General features: G+C 39.2%; 1 protein-coding gene across 8 annotated transcripts in view; it reads right to left on the bottom strand.

Annotated features, from left to right (window-relative positions):
- MEGF10 (multiple EGF like domains 10) overlaps nucleotides 1–15,626 on the bottom strand; it is a 319,848-nt gene that overhangs the window by 126,899 nt on the left and 177,323 nt on the right. For all 8 annotated transcript variants that reach the window (XM_038552022.1, XM_038552023.1, XM_038552025.1 and 5 more), the window contains one exon: nucleotides 5,197–5,329. In XM_038552022.1, the coding sequence (XP_038407950.1) occupies nucleotides 5,197–5,329 (133 nt within the window). The remainder of the gene's footprint in view (nucleotides 1–5,196; nucleotides 5,330–15,626) is intronic.

Below are 15,626 nucleotides of genomic sequence, written 5' to 3'. Positions count from 1 at the left end.
AAGAGGGGCCAGAACTTAATACTATAAATAACACAATATGGTCTGAGCTGAGAAATACATACAGTTTGGGGGAAAACAGGAGGACAAAATTTACTCTGCTTTGAGTATTTCTCTTCCACCTTGACTCTTTTAATTAAAATTATTCAGAGGCTCAAATTCAGTTCAGAAGTGACCAAAACAAATTACTTTGCATGTTGATGGAAATAGGCTCTGGTTAAGTCTATGGGACAAGGGCTCTAAGCCTTTTCACACCAAATTCCCTTTCTGTTGGTTTCTATACATTCTTTTTCTTTTCCATACAATCTTGCTCTTTTTTTGCTCCCTATTTTTTTTTTAAATTTTTTTTATATTTATTTATGATAGTCACAGGGAGAGAGAGAGAGAGGCTGAGACACAGGCAGAGGGAGAAGCAGGCTCCATGCACCGGGAGCCCGATGTGGGATTCGATCCCGGGTCTCCAGGATTGCGCCCTGGGCCAAAGGCAGGCGCCAAACCGCTGCGCCACCCAGGGATCCCATTTTTTTTTTTAATTTTTTTTTTATTGCTCCCTATTTTTAATGTATTCTAATCACACTACAAGATTTGGAAAACAATGTTTGAAGAAGAGAATTCTCTAATTCTTACCGAACCACCAAAAGCATTTTGATGACATTTTTACAGTCCCTAGGGGTTTTTAGCTTTACGTTTTAGCTTAGTATTTTTTGGCTTTTATATGATTATAATCACACTATGCACAATAATTTTGAAAATTACTTTTAAATTTGAATATATCAGGTGCCTGGGTGGCTCAGTCGGTTGAGCCTCTGCCTTTGGTTCAGGTTATGATCCTGGGGTCCCAGGATTGAGACCCTCATTGGGCTCCCTGCTCAGCTGGGAGCCTGCTTCTCCCTCTCCCTCTGCTGCTCATGTGCTCTCTCTCTTTTTCTCTCTCTCTGTTAAATAAATAAATAAAATCTTTAAAATAAAAAATAAACTTGAATATATCATAAGTATGTTAATAATAGTAAATATTCTTCAAATTATGACTGCCAAATACTCCGTAACTGACTATACCTTATTTGCTCAATACCCATCTATGGTTGAACAATTAACTTGTCATTCTTCTAGGGGCCATTCTGTAGAAGCTATGTGCTTGCATCATGAAGTTCCCTTCATGGGAACCGGCAAGCCTTCTCTGGGTCTTTAGCACAGTTTCTGGGCTGCTGTTTGAACTTAATTGGTGCCTCTGCTAATAGTCCATACCACCATGCTCATCAGCAGCTGCTCTAAAGTCAGAGCAGGAAAGAAACTTTAAAAAAAAAATTCATCTATTTATTCATGAGAGACAGAGAGAGAGAGAGAGAGAGAGAGAGGCAAAGACATAGTCCGAGGGAGAACCAGGTTCCCCACAGGGAACCTGATGTGGAACTCCATTCCAGGACCCCAGGATTATGACCTAAGCTGAAAGCAGATGCTCAACCACTGAGCCACCCAGGTGCCCCAGGAAGGAACCTTCTTGACTGTCTAGTTCAACTCTGTTATCATCATGAATGAGCAACACTGAGCTCCCTGTGTTGGAGGCCAGTCTAGAGTCAGCACTAACACCAGGGCCCCCAGACACCTTCTTGTCCAATGCCATCTCTCCAATGTCATTAGAACATCTAAAGCTTCTAAAGGAGACAATGAATGCCAAACTGTGGTATAAAGGGAATCTGATCTCAATTCTACATCATTTTCACCCCATAGAGGCATAACTCTTCACCTCCTGCTTGTGTGTTTAATCTTCTCAAATACACTGGAAACACATCATCACCAGAACTTTAAACTATTAAATATCATCTGGGGAGACACCCCAGAAAGATTTAATTTAAGGTCAAAGAATGGGCTGGCGGAGGAGAAAGGGTGGCAAGGGGAAAGCCATCATCACTTGGACACATTCCAAAGTGGTTAATTACATTCTATCTGCCAAAATTATCTTGTTACTTTAATCAGATATGGTAATAATCATCATTTCTTATCTCTGCTCACTTCAGAATTGCTGCTTCAATTACTACCACTTCTGCGTTCCACCCCCAAGGGATGGACAAAGAATGGCTTCCCTTCATTTATGTCTTCTTTAGCAGAAACCCCAAGGGATGCAAACACTTAAACTCACAGACCAAGGAAAGGGAATATGAAGAAGGAATAGATAATTCATGGAATTATCAGTTTCCTAAAAGTGGCTGTGTGGGATTCTTTTAATAACAAGCACCCCTTGTGTATTTTAAATGATTTAATTTTCCTGAATTTCATTTTATGTACAACTTCTAAGAACTACAATTGCTGCATTAAAATGAAGTCTACTTGTATTTGAAAATAAATGATTCAGGGGCACCTAGGTGGCTCAGTGATTGAGCATCTGCCTTTGGCTCAGGTCGTGATCTTGGGGTCCTGGGATCGAATCCTACACCGAGCTCCCTGCAGGGAGCCTGCTTTTCCCTCTGCCTGTCTCTGCCTCTCTCTCTGTGTCTCTCATGAAAAAATAAATAAAATCTTTAAAAAAAAAAAAAGGAAAAGAAAAGAAAAGAAATGATTCAGCAGGCCCACATTTCTGATAGGCTCCCAGGCAGGGCTCACGTCACAGTCCCACAGACCGTACTGTGAGAAGCAAGGCTTCAGCTGAGTCGAGTCCATTCGGTACAGGTGGGGTCTAGATAAGGCAAGCCTCCAATGAGCCCTACTCAGTCCTACTACCAAGAAAATTGTCCTTGATACTCATCTTTCTCTATTTCAATTCAAGGCCTATTTCAGCTTTCAAAAATACAGACTGTGTCACCTGCCCCCTATTTGATCATTTTAATTTATACTCCTTTCTCCATTCTTGTCACAACCATTGCATTTTCTTTTACCTTTCTTCAATGAATCATTATCTAGTATTAGAACAGGAAATTTATCAGGAAGAAGATTATGGTTGTCAATCCTTCTTTCTAGAAGGCAATAGAAAAAATAGTCAGGAGAACAAAAAATCTCCATCATTTCTCTACTCTTTCACCCTCATTTTCCCTCCTCATTAGGAAGTATTTTTAGAGGTTTCTCTAATCACTTCTGCAGAATTGTATTAGGTTTAGAGACTAACGTGCCCCTTGCCTGTCTCTCTGGCCCCCTCCCCATTCACCCACTGATATCCATATTTAGCCACTTTATTTCATGTCAGAAGGTGAGCCTACTCAATCAACAGTTATTTATGGAGCAAAAGCTCCAAGCAAGGCAGTGTTTTAAACCATGGGAATTATCGATAGCGAATAAAACATGCAATTATGCGTTGTCAGGTTTCGTCAAATAATGAGGAAGGAATCAGGACAAAATGTACATGTGCGAATGGGAGCTAGATTACTTGAAGTCTTGCTTCTTTTCTCTTCATAGCTTTTCTCCCCAGAGAGTTGACTTGTTCACATCTCATCATGCTGGAGACTCCCAATTCTGTACTCCCACACACTACCGGGCCCATATCTCAAACCGATCTTAGGAACACAACATGGCAAAACCATTCTAATCTCTTCTTTCTCACATCAACTCTCTTCCTTTCACTTTTCATATGTGCAATGACCCCTCCACTCTTTAACAGAGCAGGCTCTAAACCTCACCTTCTCTGCCTCCCTCACATTCTACAATCAATGGATTACCAAGATGTGTGATTATTATCTCCCAGCATTTTACAGATTTGATTTTTTCCTTATTTTCCAAAGCTTTCCCCCTCCCGCAGGTTCAAAGGCCAATGGCCTCCCTTTTTTAAAAGTGATATGTTCTCATTCTTGTATTCTCTGATTCATTTTTATTGCCTTAATGGATATTTATTATGCACTTTGTAGGTGAAATGTTTATGGCAGGTGCTGTGACAATTATAAAGATCATTAGTAGGAGGTCCTCCCACTTCAATTCTATATAATATAGTTCATGCCACAAATACATAGAACTTGATTACATACACATATTTCCTCTACAGCTTAATGTTTCATAGTGATACATAACTCCATGGACTGACCAGGGAAATATGTTTTTGTGAACCTGACTGTAATACTGCTCATAGACATGAGGAGGCCCTCACTGAAAAATAATGATGTGAGTGATGGACCAGTGTGCCCCCACAAGAACATAGCTGTGATGCTTGAAAAGCTCTGAACCATGTTCATTTTTACCTGTGCTGACAACGATGACTAGAATGTGATCTCTGCAGTGTGCTACTCATGGCCCTGAGGATGACACAGGAAGAGACCGAGAGTTTGATGAAACTGTACCTACAGCTATCAAAAATACCTACTATTCTTGAGGGTGTGAGCATACTAGACGGGTGCCACCTTTTCTCTAGAAAACTTACATTTGCAATGTGACATTCAGATAAAGATGCTTTCTTAGAAATCCAAGAAGAACAGGAGAGTGATATAGACTACATTTGACTGGACTGCAATAGCACTAGATGGTTTGTACTATTTTTGTGTTCCAAAAAGTACCCTAAGATCTCTGACAATGACCTATGGTGTTGTACTTCCTCCACATCTCCTACTGCAATTGCTCTAATCTACACACATCTGCTTTGATGTCATCTCTTCAGTCTAGTCCTCCTCCTGCAGGACTCCACTGACTCTAGTTTGGTTGCTCAAGAGTCTCAGTGGGCTGTGTGTGGCACTGATTTCGAGCCACCTTCATTCCTTGGACTCACCCAATCACTGCTCTCTGCTCATCTCATTCAGGTCTTTGAGAACATCTCAGATGATACTATTTCCACGCAGCCTTGTCAGTTCCTCCAGAAATCATATCTCCCTTTTCAGGCCACATATGTTCCAACTATTTGGTACACTAATTGCCACCCTTCAGGACATCATTCTCTACTATCTTTCACCCACTGGCTCCCATGCATAAGGCCAGCTCCCTCAGATTATTGCAAATAGACTGAAAACAGGGAGAAGATATTTGGGGGATCATCTTAATTGAGCTGTGATATTTTCCCTTAGCTATACAATTGGTCCTGTGTTACAATCAACAGATCAAGGTTTTTTTTTCACCTGATATTCTGTAACATCAAGGTGAATCTTGCCAATTTCTTAAAATAATGACTGGTTTTTCATAAAAGTAATTTCATAGTCTCTTCTCAAATCCTAATTTTGCATATCACACTGATAATGACAGTATATTAAAAAAATTATCAGAAATTATTTCCCAGACTACTTTCAAAACAATTACCTTTCCCAGTGGCTACACACATTAGGGTCTTCAAGATTCAGTGCTGATGCTGTCCTGCTCCAGAGGCATAATGAGAAACAGATAAAGCTCAGGCATGAGTTCAAAGAAGCAACCATTTTTTCGGAAGAAAAACCTACAAGAAAAAAAAATCCAAATTAGAGAAGCATGAAAATGACCCAAACAGAATTCTTTTCAGTACAACATTGGGTACCATTTGTCACTAGGGTTGAACCATGCATAACAAGCCATGTGTTTAAATAGACGGGTCACCAGATTTCATGGTCCAAGAGAGAGGTATTTCTTGTGTTGTGCAGGGTGGTCACCATTTTGTAAATTACAAAAATGTGCAAATCATCATTAATTGCCACCACAAACAAAAGCCCTTCTCATCCATGCCCTTCAACATTAAAGGAATCTACCCAAACAACTCAGAGCAATACAGGCTTCCAGATTCTCTCACCAGGCATATTTCCCTTCTGGAAGAAGAGGGCTCAGATCTGGCCTCATTTGTCCCAGAGGGTAAACAGTGAAACAGAAGCTCCATTGACTCAAGAGAGAGGCACCTCAAGCTCAAACTGAGATTCATTCCCTGAATCATTCAACATGCAGTGAACGCCTGCTCCATCCTGGGCACCATGCAAACAACATAATACTCATGATATACATTTCTTATATTTAGTGCTTCAGTTTCCCCATCCGCTCAACAGAAAACCAGCTATCTTACAGAGGTTTCTTCATAAATGTAGAGGAAAAGGCATAAAGCTGTTTAGAGGTCGGTGTGAGAGAAAATCAACCTGGTATTATGGAGAAGAAGAAAGAATACAAGGGAAAAACAAATAGCAACAGATTTGCAAAAGAGGTCGCCAAAGGAGATACAGGAAGAGAAAGGTGAATATTCCTTGCAGAGGGAACCAGAGGAGAAGGAGAGTCTTACACATTTTAGGGAGCTCAAATTAATTCAGCCATGAAAGAGACAGGGGCATATCACAAAGGATTTTATACACCATTGCAAAGTACGTGAACTTTGCTGGGGGATAACGCAGACCTTGCAGGGAGGAAGTGAGCAAATCTGAGAGGCTTTTAGGACTTAAAATGAATAGAACTTGGGGACTGAATGTGGAAACAATAAAGAGGAGTGCTCCCTGGCATAGGCTCATTGGGTGGATGGTGTGCGCATCACTAAGATGGGAAGCACAGACACCCTCCCCTTCTGGAAGGAAGAAGCATTAGTTCAGTTTCAGATGTGTCAAGTCGGAGGTTCCCAGGAGATACATGAAGTCATCTGCAGGCATTTATTGAACACCTACTGTGTGCCAGGCACTCACCAGCTCAGGTGTGTAACAGCAGGACCCAGATCTTATGCCCACCTCCTCACCTCCAGGAACTCATCACTTAGTAAGAAGGAAACGTTTCATTGTCACACTTACATAAAATGATTTTATATAATTGTTATAAAATTGGACGTGGAACTATAAATAGCTGACCCATCTACTAATTAAAAAGGAGAATAACTATTAATCTGCCTATTAGTAAACTAGGGAAACTAGTAACAATTGGCCAGATTATGTGACTGAAGCAGTTATCTTCTGGGTGAGAGCTGGTGTTTTGAGACGTTATACTAATTTCCTTCATTACCAGGTGCAGAAGCAAATGGGAGCAAAATTTATTGGATAATATCCTTATGGTTTAAAAAGGTAAGTTTATTGGGGTACTTGGCTGGTTCAGTTGGTAGAGCATAAGACTCTTTTTAAAAAAAGATTTGTTTACTTATATGAGCGAAAGAAAGTATGCATGTGGCGGGAGAGGAGCAGAGGGAGAGAATCTCAAGCAAACTCCCTGCTAGGCACAGAACCCTTTGAAAGCCTCAGTCTCAGGACTCTGAGATCACGATCTGAGCTGAAACCAAGAGTCAAACATTCAACCAACTGAGCCACCCAGGTACCTCAGATTGTGGGACTCTTGATCTGAGGGTTGTGAGTTCAAGCCCCATGTTGTTTGTAGAGATTACTTAAAATGGGGGGGGGGGTTAGTTTATCTTCAAACAAACAATAAACAACCACAGCAGCAAAAATCAAACCTTAGGAAATAGTTTATCCTTCAAATTCAAGAGAACAGATCAAGTGAGGAAGTATTCAATCCTTAAATCCTTAAATCCAGGCTGTTTCTAATTGTATCAAGTGTATCATGACAACTCATCTATCTCTAACTGCACAAAGGCTAAAACAAAAGAAAATATTTGACCTAAAATAAGGAAATAATAACATGAATTTGTAGGATAATTAAAAAATACTGTAAGAAAAAAAAATACTGTAAGCCACTATAAAAGGTTATGGAATTTTTAAAAACGGGAGTTTTCATCATCACAAAATATATTCTAACATAGAAAGCATAAATGGGTAGCCAAAACAGGGCTTATAAATTAATTTGAATTAATTAATTATTAATTAATTATTGGTGTTTGTCATGAAGTCGTAAAATCTGAAGCTCAACATTATATAACTAAAGAAGCTATTCCATTTAATAGGAATGACTAACAGTGATGATGACAGGCAATAATTTCCTGACCAGTTGCTGGGTGCCAGGCACAGTGTGGAGCCCTTCATGTGTGTGTCTGTCCAACCCTTACTGTTATTCATCTAAGGAAAAGGTGTTTTTACGATCCCCATTTCACAGCTGAAGACATGTAATATACTGCTAATGTTTTCTTCATTCGTCAAAAAAAGAAAACCTCTAATATACCCAGTTGTAACAAACAAGCATGGCAAATATCTCTGTCTGATTGCTCTATCTATGGCAGGATAAGTGTTTTGTTTCAGTGAAGTGTGAAATATGTATATTAACTTTCATTCTTTCCTCAAAGACAAAATGAGTGCTAGTCAGCAGTAATCTGCCATCTACTTACCAACAATTACCCCAAATTGGAAAGTTGTATCGTGAGTCACCATCTTAGACTCAAACCATCCATTTTCCAATTAGCAATGTTTAGTCTGTAAAGTTAGAAATTGCTGCAAGTAATGAATCTAACTGCCAAGAAAAAGAAAAATGCTGTGTATTTTCTTTTAATGTAAATATGTTAACACTAATCCTTCTGTAGCTCTTTTTGCTTTGCAGTTGATATGAGGCTCTATGAAGGCTCTAACCTCTCTATGGAGATGGCAGATGGAAAAAAAAAAAGCAAAATTTGGTCACCTCCCCTTTGCTTTTGAAATTTGGCATACCGAAAAATCTAAGTGCATTGCCAAGTTGCTAGAGGTGTTTGCAGAAGTTTCCCTTCTGCAAACTATAAGGACATTTTTTTTAATTTTTTTTATAAGGACATTTTTTAAATGTATACACACACACACACACACACACACACACACACACGTATGTTAGATGGTCTCACTTCCAAAGGATTTTATGAATTAAAATCAGAAAATTAACTGAATTCTAGTATCACCTACACTAAAGTAAAAAACATCAAAAGCAAAAAGAACTGCTAGATCTAGATGCAGGGATCATGCAAACTCACATAAACAGGTTAAAACCATTTGAGAAAATAATTCAAGTGTTATATACAGTGTGGGGGAGAGGACATTTCACCGAGATGCCAACGAGCTGTAAAAAAAAAAAAAAAAAAGCTACAGAAATACAACATTTCATTATATTCAGAAACAGATGCTCCCTCCTTTTGTTCTACCTTGTTGAATAAAAGGCACTGAGAGACACAACCCAAAACAGAAGCAGATAGAGCATTACACATACACTTTCCCTGTTTCATTTGTTTTCTTCTACAGGTTTTGATGAGTAAATGTGGGTGTCTTTTTTTCCTTTATATCTACCCTGGAGGAAGAAAGTTCAATACATTTTTTTCCCTTCATTTCTCTCTTTTAAACTGTGCCATCTTGTCTGACACTATAATCTTCCACTTTGGAGCACAAATGAAAACAAAACACAGCCTTTAAAAAATAGAAGTATTTCAATTGAAAAAAAGAAGCAACACAGTGGTGATTTGCTTCATTAAAATAGACATTTGGAAAATACTCAAAACTAAATTAAGAGTTCTGCTACCCCCACCCACTCAGTCTCCATCTTCAAATAACTTTCCTTATGGTTCCATTTATAAAAATTTAAAATGTTAAAAAAAACGCGGGGGGAGAGAGAGTCATTTGCATGAACCCCCTAGTGCCAAACTTGATTGCATTCCATATCATTCACTTAATTATTATGGAAAAATCAAAACAGAAAATCAGTACAACTGATTAGCATTGCTAAAGTGCTCCGATTAGAAAAAAGAAACACAGCAGGTAGAATTAACTCTTGCTGCCTACTAGGAAGGCAGGCTTTCCTTATTCTCACAAAAATCTCAATAAATAATCAGGTTGACTACAACCTTACAATGGATGAATCTGGGTTCTGATGATAGGGAGTAGTTTATCAGTGTATTAGGGAGAAATAAATAATGGGGCGTTGACTTGCTAATTTATTATTGCAGCAACAGAGGAATAAATGATGCCAGACAAACCTTTGTGTCTCTAAAATCTTTTTCCTTGATAGAATAATTTAAGTGCATGCACAGAAATAACTTGGGTGCCCTCACCCAGTTTTTCTCAAGCTGATTTCCCTAAAATCATCTAACAGTTTTCTATCTGCAAATAAATTTCATGATTAAGAATAGTCACATTTAAAAAAAAAAAAGAATAGTCACATTTTCACAATCCCCACCCCCTCTCTGGGGACCAAAAGCCACCAATTTTTACTTGATCACTCCATCATGTTATCTGTAAATGATGTACTAGCTTTTCCTCAGAAAAAGGCTTTTCCACCCAAATGGGCCAGAAGGTAGCATGCTGAGTTCTTCCTAGAGCTTAATGCCAATGAGTATCAAAGTATCAAAGTATCCTAGAGTATCAAAGCTCCAGATCCGGAATATTAAAGATGTCAAAAGAGTAATGCTTACTCATGGGACTCTTGATCTCAGTGTCATGAGCTCAAGCCCCACATTAGGGGTAGAGCTTACTTTAGCAAACAAACAAACAAATAATAATGCTTACCAGTTGTCCTGAGAACAACTCCAGGTGACAATTTCCATAGAAATACTATTTTGCAGATAAAACAAATCCAGGAGGCACTGCTGTGATTTCTGTTTTCACTGCCCAAAGCTAGTTATTCTAGCAGCATATTTTTTTTAAAGATTTTATTTATTTATTCATGAGACACACACACACACAGAGAGGCAGAGACACCTGCAGAGGGAGAAGCAGGCTCCATGCAGGGAACCCGATGCGGGACTCGATCCCGGGACTCCAGGATCACTTCCCAGGCCAAAGGCAGGTGCCAAACTGCTGAGCCACCCAGGGCCCCTCTAGCAGCATATTATTTCAGCCAAGCCTAACTCTTTATCTGAAGCAATGTAAGTACTAAAAATTTTTTTGTATGTGTAAAGCCTCATGTTATTTTGCTCACATCCAACAGAGATATTCTTCTGAGTCAAATTAAATCATCTTATGTTGGCAGTTACACAGCATTCTTTGGAAGACTCCAAGAATATAAGTTAAAGGAGTCTGGCTGTCAACATAAAAAAAAATTGATCAAATTCTATTCTACAAACTTATAACGGTTTCATAAACAACCAAGAAAAATGTATATCCAAAACATTAGCATGGAGTGAGTGTTTAGATACCAGTTCTGGCATTCATTGGACACTTCATATCAAACAAGACCTAAGCGAAGCCCTGAAGATGCCAGGCACTGGGCTACCTTGAGAAAAACTCACCAGCCACATAAAGAATAGTTGCAAATGGACCATTTCAATACAGCATGATGCAGGCATGTTTATGACCAGAAAAGGCTATCGTGGGAACAGAGACGTACATTCTCATCTACTTAATCAGCCAATTCCACAGTTATTATCTAGGTGGCATTAAAGGGTAGTTTAGGGGAGCCTCTGATCACCCACCTATCCTCAACCTTGGGAAGTGCTCTACAACATCCCTAGGAATCTCATCCACAGCATATGGAAAATTCTACAAACAATACTCACTAGGCATTTAAGTCCAAGCAATTCTGGGAACCATTATGACTTTTAAGGCACGGTGTCTGCCTCAACAGGTCAAAATCTACTAGGGACAAAAATTCTCAATAAAATAGTATTTGCCAAATGAATCAACATAGAAATACAGTTCTAAGAGGAGGGAAAAATCAATGTGAGCAACAAAGTTTCAGGAAAGAAGCCAAACATGAACACAAGCATTCAAAAGAAAAAGAACTAGAAATCACCAAGTATCTACCTCATGTCTTGCACCTCACATATGTAATCTCATTGGCTGAGGTTAAATGTTTCACTTGAAATCAGACAATTAAAACAGCAGAGATTTGAACCAATCTGTCTGATGACTACAACATCTGCGATCTGTTCTTGGCATCACATCCAGGTAAAAGAAAGCCTTGAGTAAATGAAAACCGTGGCAAGGGGCCATGAGGCAAAGAGAGAAGTGGGAGCCAAGCCTTGTGGGTGGACAGCAGGAGATCTTGTAAGCAATCATGAGAGGCTGTGATAGAAAAGTAGGCAGAGCTCAGAGATAAAAGGTCTTGAGCATCGGGCTAAGGAGTTCATATGGTTTTATCTTGCCTACAGTGGGATACACTGAAGTCTTTGAGCAGGGTGCATTATTTGATGAAAGAAATGTTTTGGAGAATGACACAGAGAGGGTGTGCAAGATCCAGCAAAGGAAACAGGGAGTGGAGGCAAAGAAAGTGAGTGGAGGTTAGTGCATTTAGGTATGGGGTAGAACAGCCTTTGGGGGGGGGGGTGCTGAGAGAAGTATGTGAGAAACCAATGAAAGAAAGAATTGGCAAAACTGGGAGAAATAATAGAAAATAGGGTCAATATAAAGGACAACTAGGGATGCTTGAGTGCCTCAATCAATCAAACATCCAATTCTTGGTATCAGCTCAGTTCTTTTTTTTTTTTTTAATTTATGATAGTCACACAGAGAGAGAGAGAGAGAGAGAGGCAAAGACATAGGCAGAGGGAGAAGCAGGCTCCATGCACCGGGAGCCCGACGTGGGATTGGATCCTGTGTCTCCAGGATCACACCCTGGGCCAAAGGCAGGCGCCAAACCGCTGCACCACCCAGGGATCCCTTCAGCTCAGTTCTTGATCTCAGGGTTGTGAGATCAAAGCCCGTACTGGGCTCCACGTTGGGCATGGAGCCTACTTTTAAAAATAATAATAATAAAATAAAATAATACAAAATAAAAAACTAATAAAACAACTATGTTTATCAAAAAGAAAGCAAAAACATCCAATATCAGAAATACAGAGACATAAGACCAGACTCGGAAGAGATAATGGGGCACCTGGGTGGCTCAGTCAGTTAAGCAACAGACTCTTGATTTTGGCTCAAGTCGTGATCTCAGGGTCCTGGGATCAAGCCCACATGAGGCTCCCCACTCTGTATTGAGCATGAAGCCTGCTTAAGATTCTCTCTCTCATCTTCTCTTTCTGCTCCTCCTCACCACCCCCTCACCCCAGTTCAGCTCTCTTTCTCTAAAATAAAATAAATAATAAGAACACCTGTTGTGGCTTAAACCATTATGAATTGCAGTTCTATTTCCTAGGTTCAGTCTACTTATCTCCTTTTGGAGAAACAATACCTCTCTTTTTTTATAAGAAAAAGAAACTTCAAACATCACTTCTTATTGCAGCGTTCAGTGAATAAAAGCAACTTGATTTTCCTAAACTTCTCATGACTTACTATTCCTCAATAACATTCCCACTCATTCTTCTCAATCTAAAGTCCTCATTTATTTGGCCCATTCACCAAAAGAAAAAAAAAGCTCTATTATCCCTTTTATAAAATTTACTACCCTTTCTTTCTTTCCTTTTTCAACAACTATGCTTTGGCAGCCGTAATTATACCCTAGGGTTGTAGCCAACCTCCAGGCTGACCTCCAGTGATCCCTGCCTTGTGTCAGCCCCTTTCTCAATGAATAAAGTGTGTAACCAGTAGGATACTGCAAAAATGACAGGGTATAACTTTGAAATCTACATCATCAGAGGCAATGCAGTTCCCATCTTGCTTTTTGGATTGCCACTCTGCAGGAAGCCAGCTGCCATGTCATTAGGACATTCAAGCAGCAAAGTGAAGCCTCAGGGGAGGCTTTCCACCAACACCCATGGGAGTGGATCCTCCAGTCCCTGTCAAGCCTTTGGGTGACTGTAGCCCCTGCTGACCACAATATCATGACATCCTGAGCCAGAGCCACCAGCTGAGCTTCTCCCAAATTCCTGACACAGAGAAACTGAGGTGATGCATGGTTTGTTCTTTTAAGCCACTGAGCTTTAAGGTAATTTGTTACACAGCAATATAAAGCTGATACGTCTGTATTTTAATGTGTCTATACCAAAAATACTTAGTTGGACTTCCAAAATGCTCTTAATAATGCTTAGAATTCTGTCGACATCTTCAGTAGCAGTTGTGCACGGCTGAAACCACCTGGGAGATTTCTGCAATCTTTTCTCTGCATTATAACTCTTGGAAGGAGCCCCTTATCTTTTTTTTTCTAAGATTTTATTTATTTATTTATTTATTTATTTATTTATTTATTCATTCATTCATTCATTCATTCATTCATTCATTCATAAGAGACACAGAATGAGAGAGAGGCAGAGACATAGGCAGAAGGAGAAGCAGGCTCCCTACAGGGAGCCTGATGCGGGACTTGATCCCAGGACCCCAGGATCATGGCCTGAGCCGAAGCAGACACTCAACCACTGAGCCACCCGGGCGTTCCAGCCCTTCATCTTCTAATTACAATTTCAGTTATTTTGCTCTGGAACACATGACCTCAAGATGCCTGTGCTTTGAGGTGTATCTGCTGCTTTTCCACATACCACCATGTCCTATAGATTATCCTGCCATTAGTCTTTAATCTTTAGCATATGACTATCTAGAAGAACTACCTGCCTCATGATAATGTGGGCAGTTCATCAGGTGCTTTGCGCTACTAGCCACTTACCAATGAGACCACTTACTGGTCACTTAAATGAGTGGATTCTAAACTTTTCTCTGGTTTACTTTTTCATCTGCAAAATAACGTTCCTTTTTCTTTCTTGCCTTTGAACACGTTTTCTATGATTTTCTCTGATAATATACAGAAATTGTATCTGAAATAAATAAAAATTTACCTATAGAAATAATATTTATATATAAAATAAATAAAATTTTATTATTGTTTTGCTTTTAGCTCTTTGTTTTGAAATAATTTCAAACTTATTTGAAAGCTATAAAAATAGAACAAGGAGAGATCTTCACCCAGACTCTAGCTGATAACATTTTGCCACATTTACTTTATCACCATCTGCTTACACAAACACACACATTTAACCATTTGAGAGTAATTTGTACATAATTATACCCCTATGCCTCTAAATACTTCAATGTGTATTTCCTAAGAACAAGGACATTCACATATGTAATTGTAGTACAAATATCTAAATGAAAAAGTTTAACATTGATGCAATATTACTATCTAATCTAGAGACCTGATTCAAATTTCATCAACTGTCCTAGTCATGTAATTATCTTAACCATCTTTCACATAGAAATTTTTCAAACCCTTTGCTGAGAAACAAGTAACTTTTTTCGATCAACAAACACCAGTGAAGGGTATCTTTGTCCTCAAAGAGTTTATGATCAAACACAAAAGTAATATCATGTCTGGTAATGACAAGGCAATGTAAAATATGATTAGGGTCAAAAGAGGGTTACCAAATAAGTAGAGAGTTCAGAAAGTATTCCCAACTGGTGAGTATGCATAAAAGACAGCACTGTTGAAGATTTTGCTGGGTAAATGGAGCATGGGAGGTTGTACCCAGAAGAATCACTAGGAGCAAAGGCAGAGAAAGAAACTTACCAGAGGGAAAGGCAAATGGGCAAGACTGTCTGGAACACAGAGTGGAAAAGTGAGGGAGGGAGGAGGAGTTTTAGGGCCATGTCAGGAATGACACTAAACATCATGGTTTTAAGATTGACCCCAAGTAAAATATCCCAACACCTCATGAGGCCTCAAGCAAAGAATGAACGGGTTTAAGAAAAATGAATTGGCAAATAGAACTTGATCAGCCCAAGGAAGAAAGGGAGATCTTTTGCCTTTTTTTTTTTCTTTTAAGCATACAGTACTGATTGAAAAAGTTCATGAGTCAGGTTTGACCAATCCTCTGACACAATACCAGCAGCAAAAACACACACACACACACACACACACAAAAAACAGTTGCAATAGAATAAATAATGAAAGAAGGCAATTTCCTTTAGAAAAAAAAGTCAAATTATAGTACAGTGGAAAAGGAGAAAATATATCTTTCTGACATACAGCAGGATATATGGGTGTCATCAGAATCTTAAGTCTTTCCTTGTACATGGGGGTCAGAGAGGAACAAGAAC

Source organism: Canis lupus, chromosome 11 (genome assembly GCF_011100685.1).
Source record: "Canis lupus familiaris isolate Mischka breed German Shepherd chromosome 11, alternate assembly UU_Cfam_GSD_1.0, whole genome shotgun sequence".
Lineage (NCBI taxonomy): Eukaryota > Metazoa > Chordata > Mammalia > Carnivora > Canidae > Canis > Canis lupus.
The sequence above is the reverse complement of the archived record's forward strand: the minus strand, read 5'-3'. Positions and strand labels throughout refer to the sequence as shown.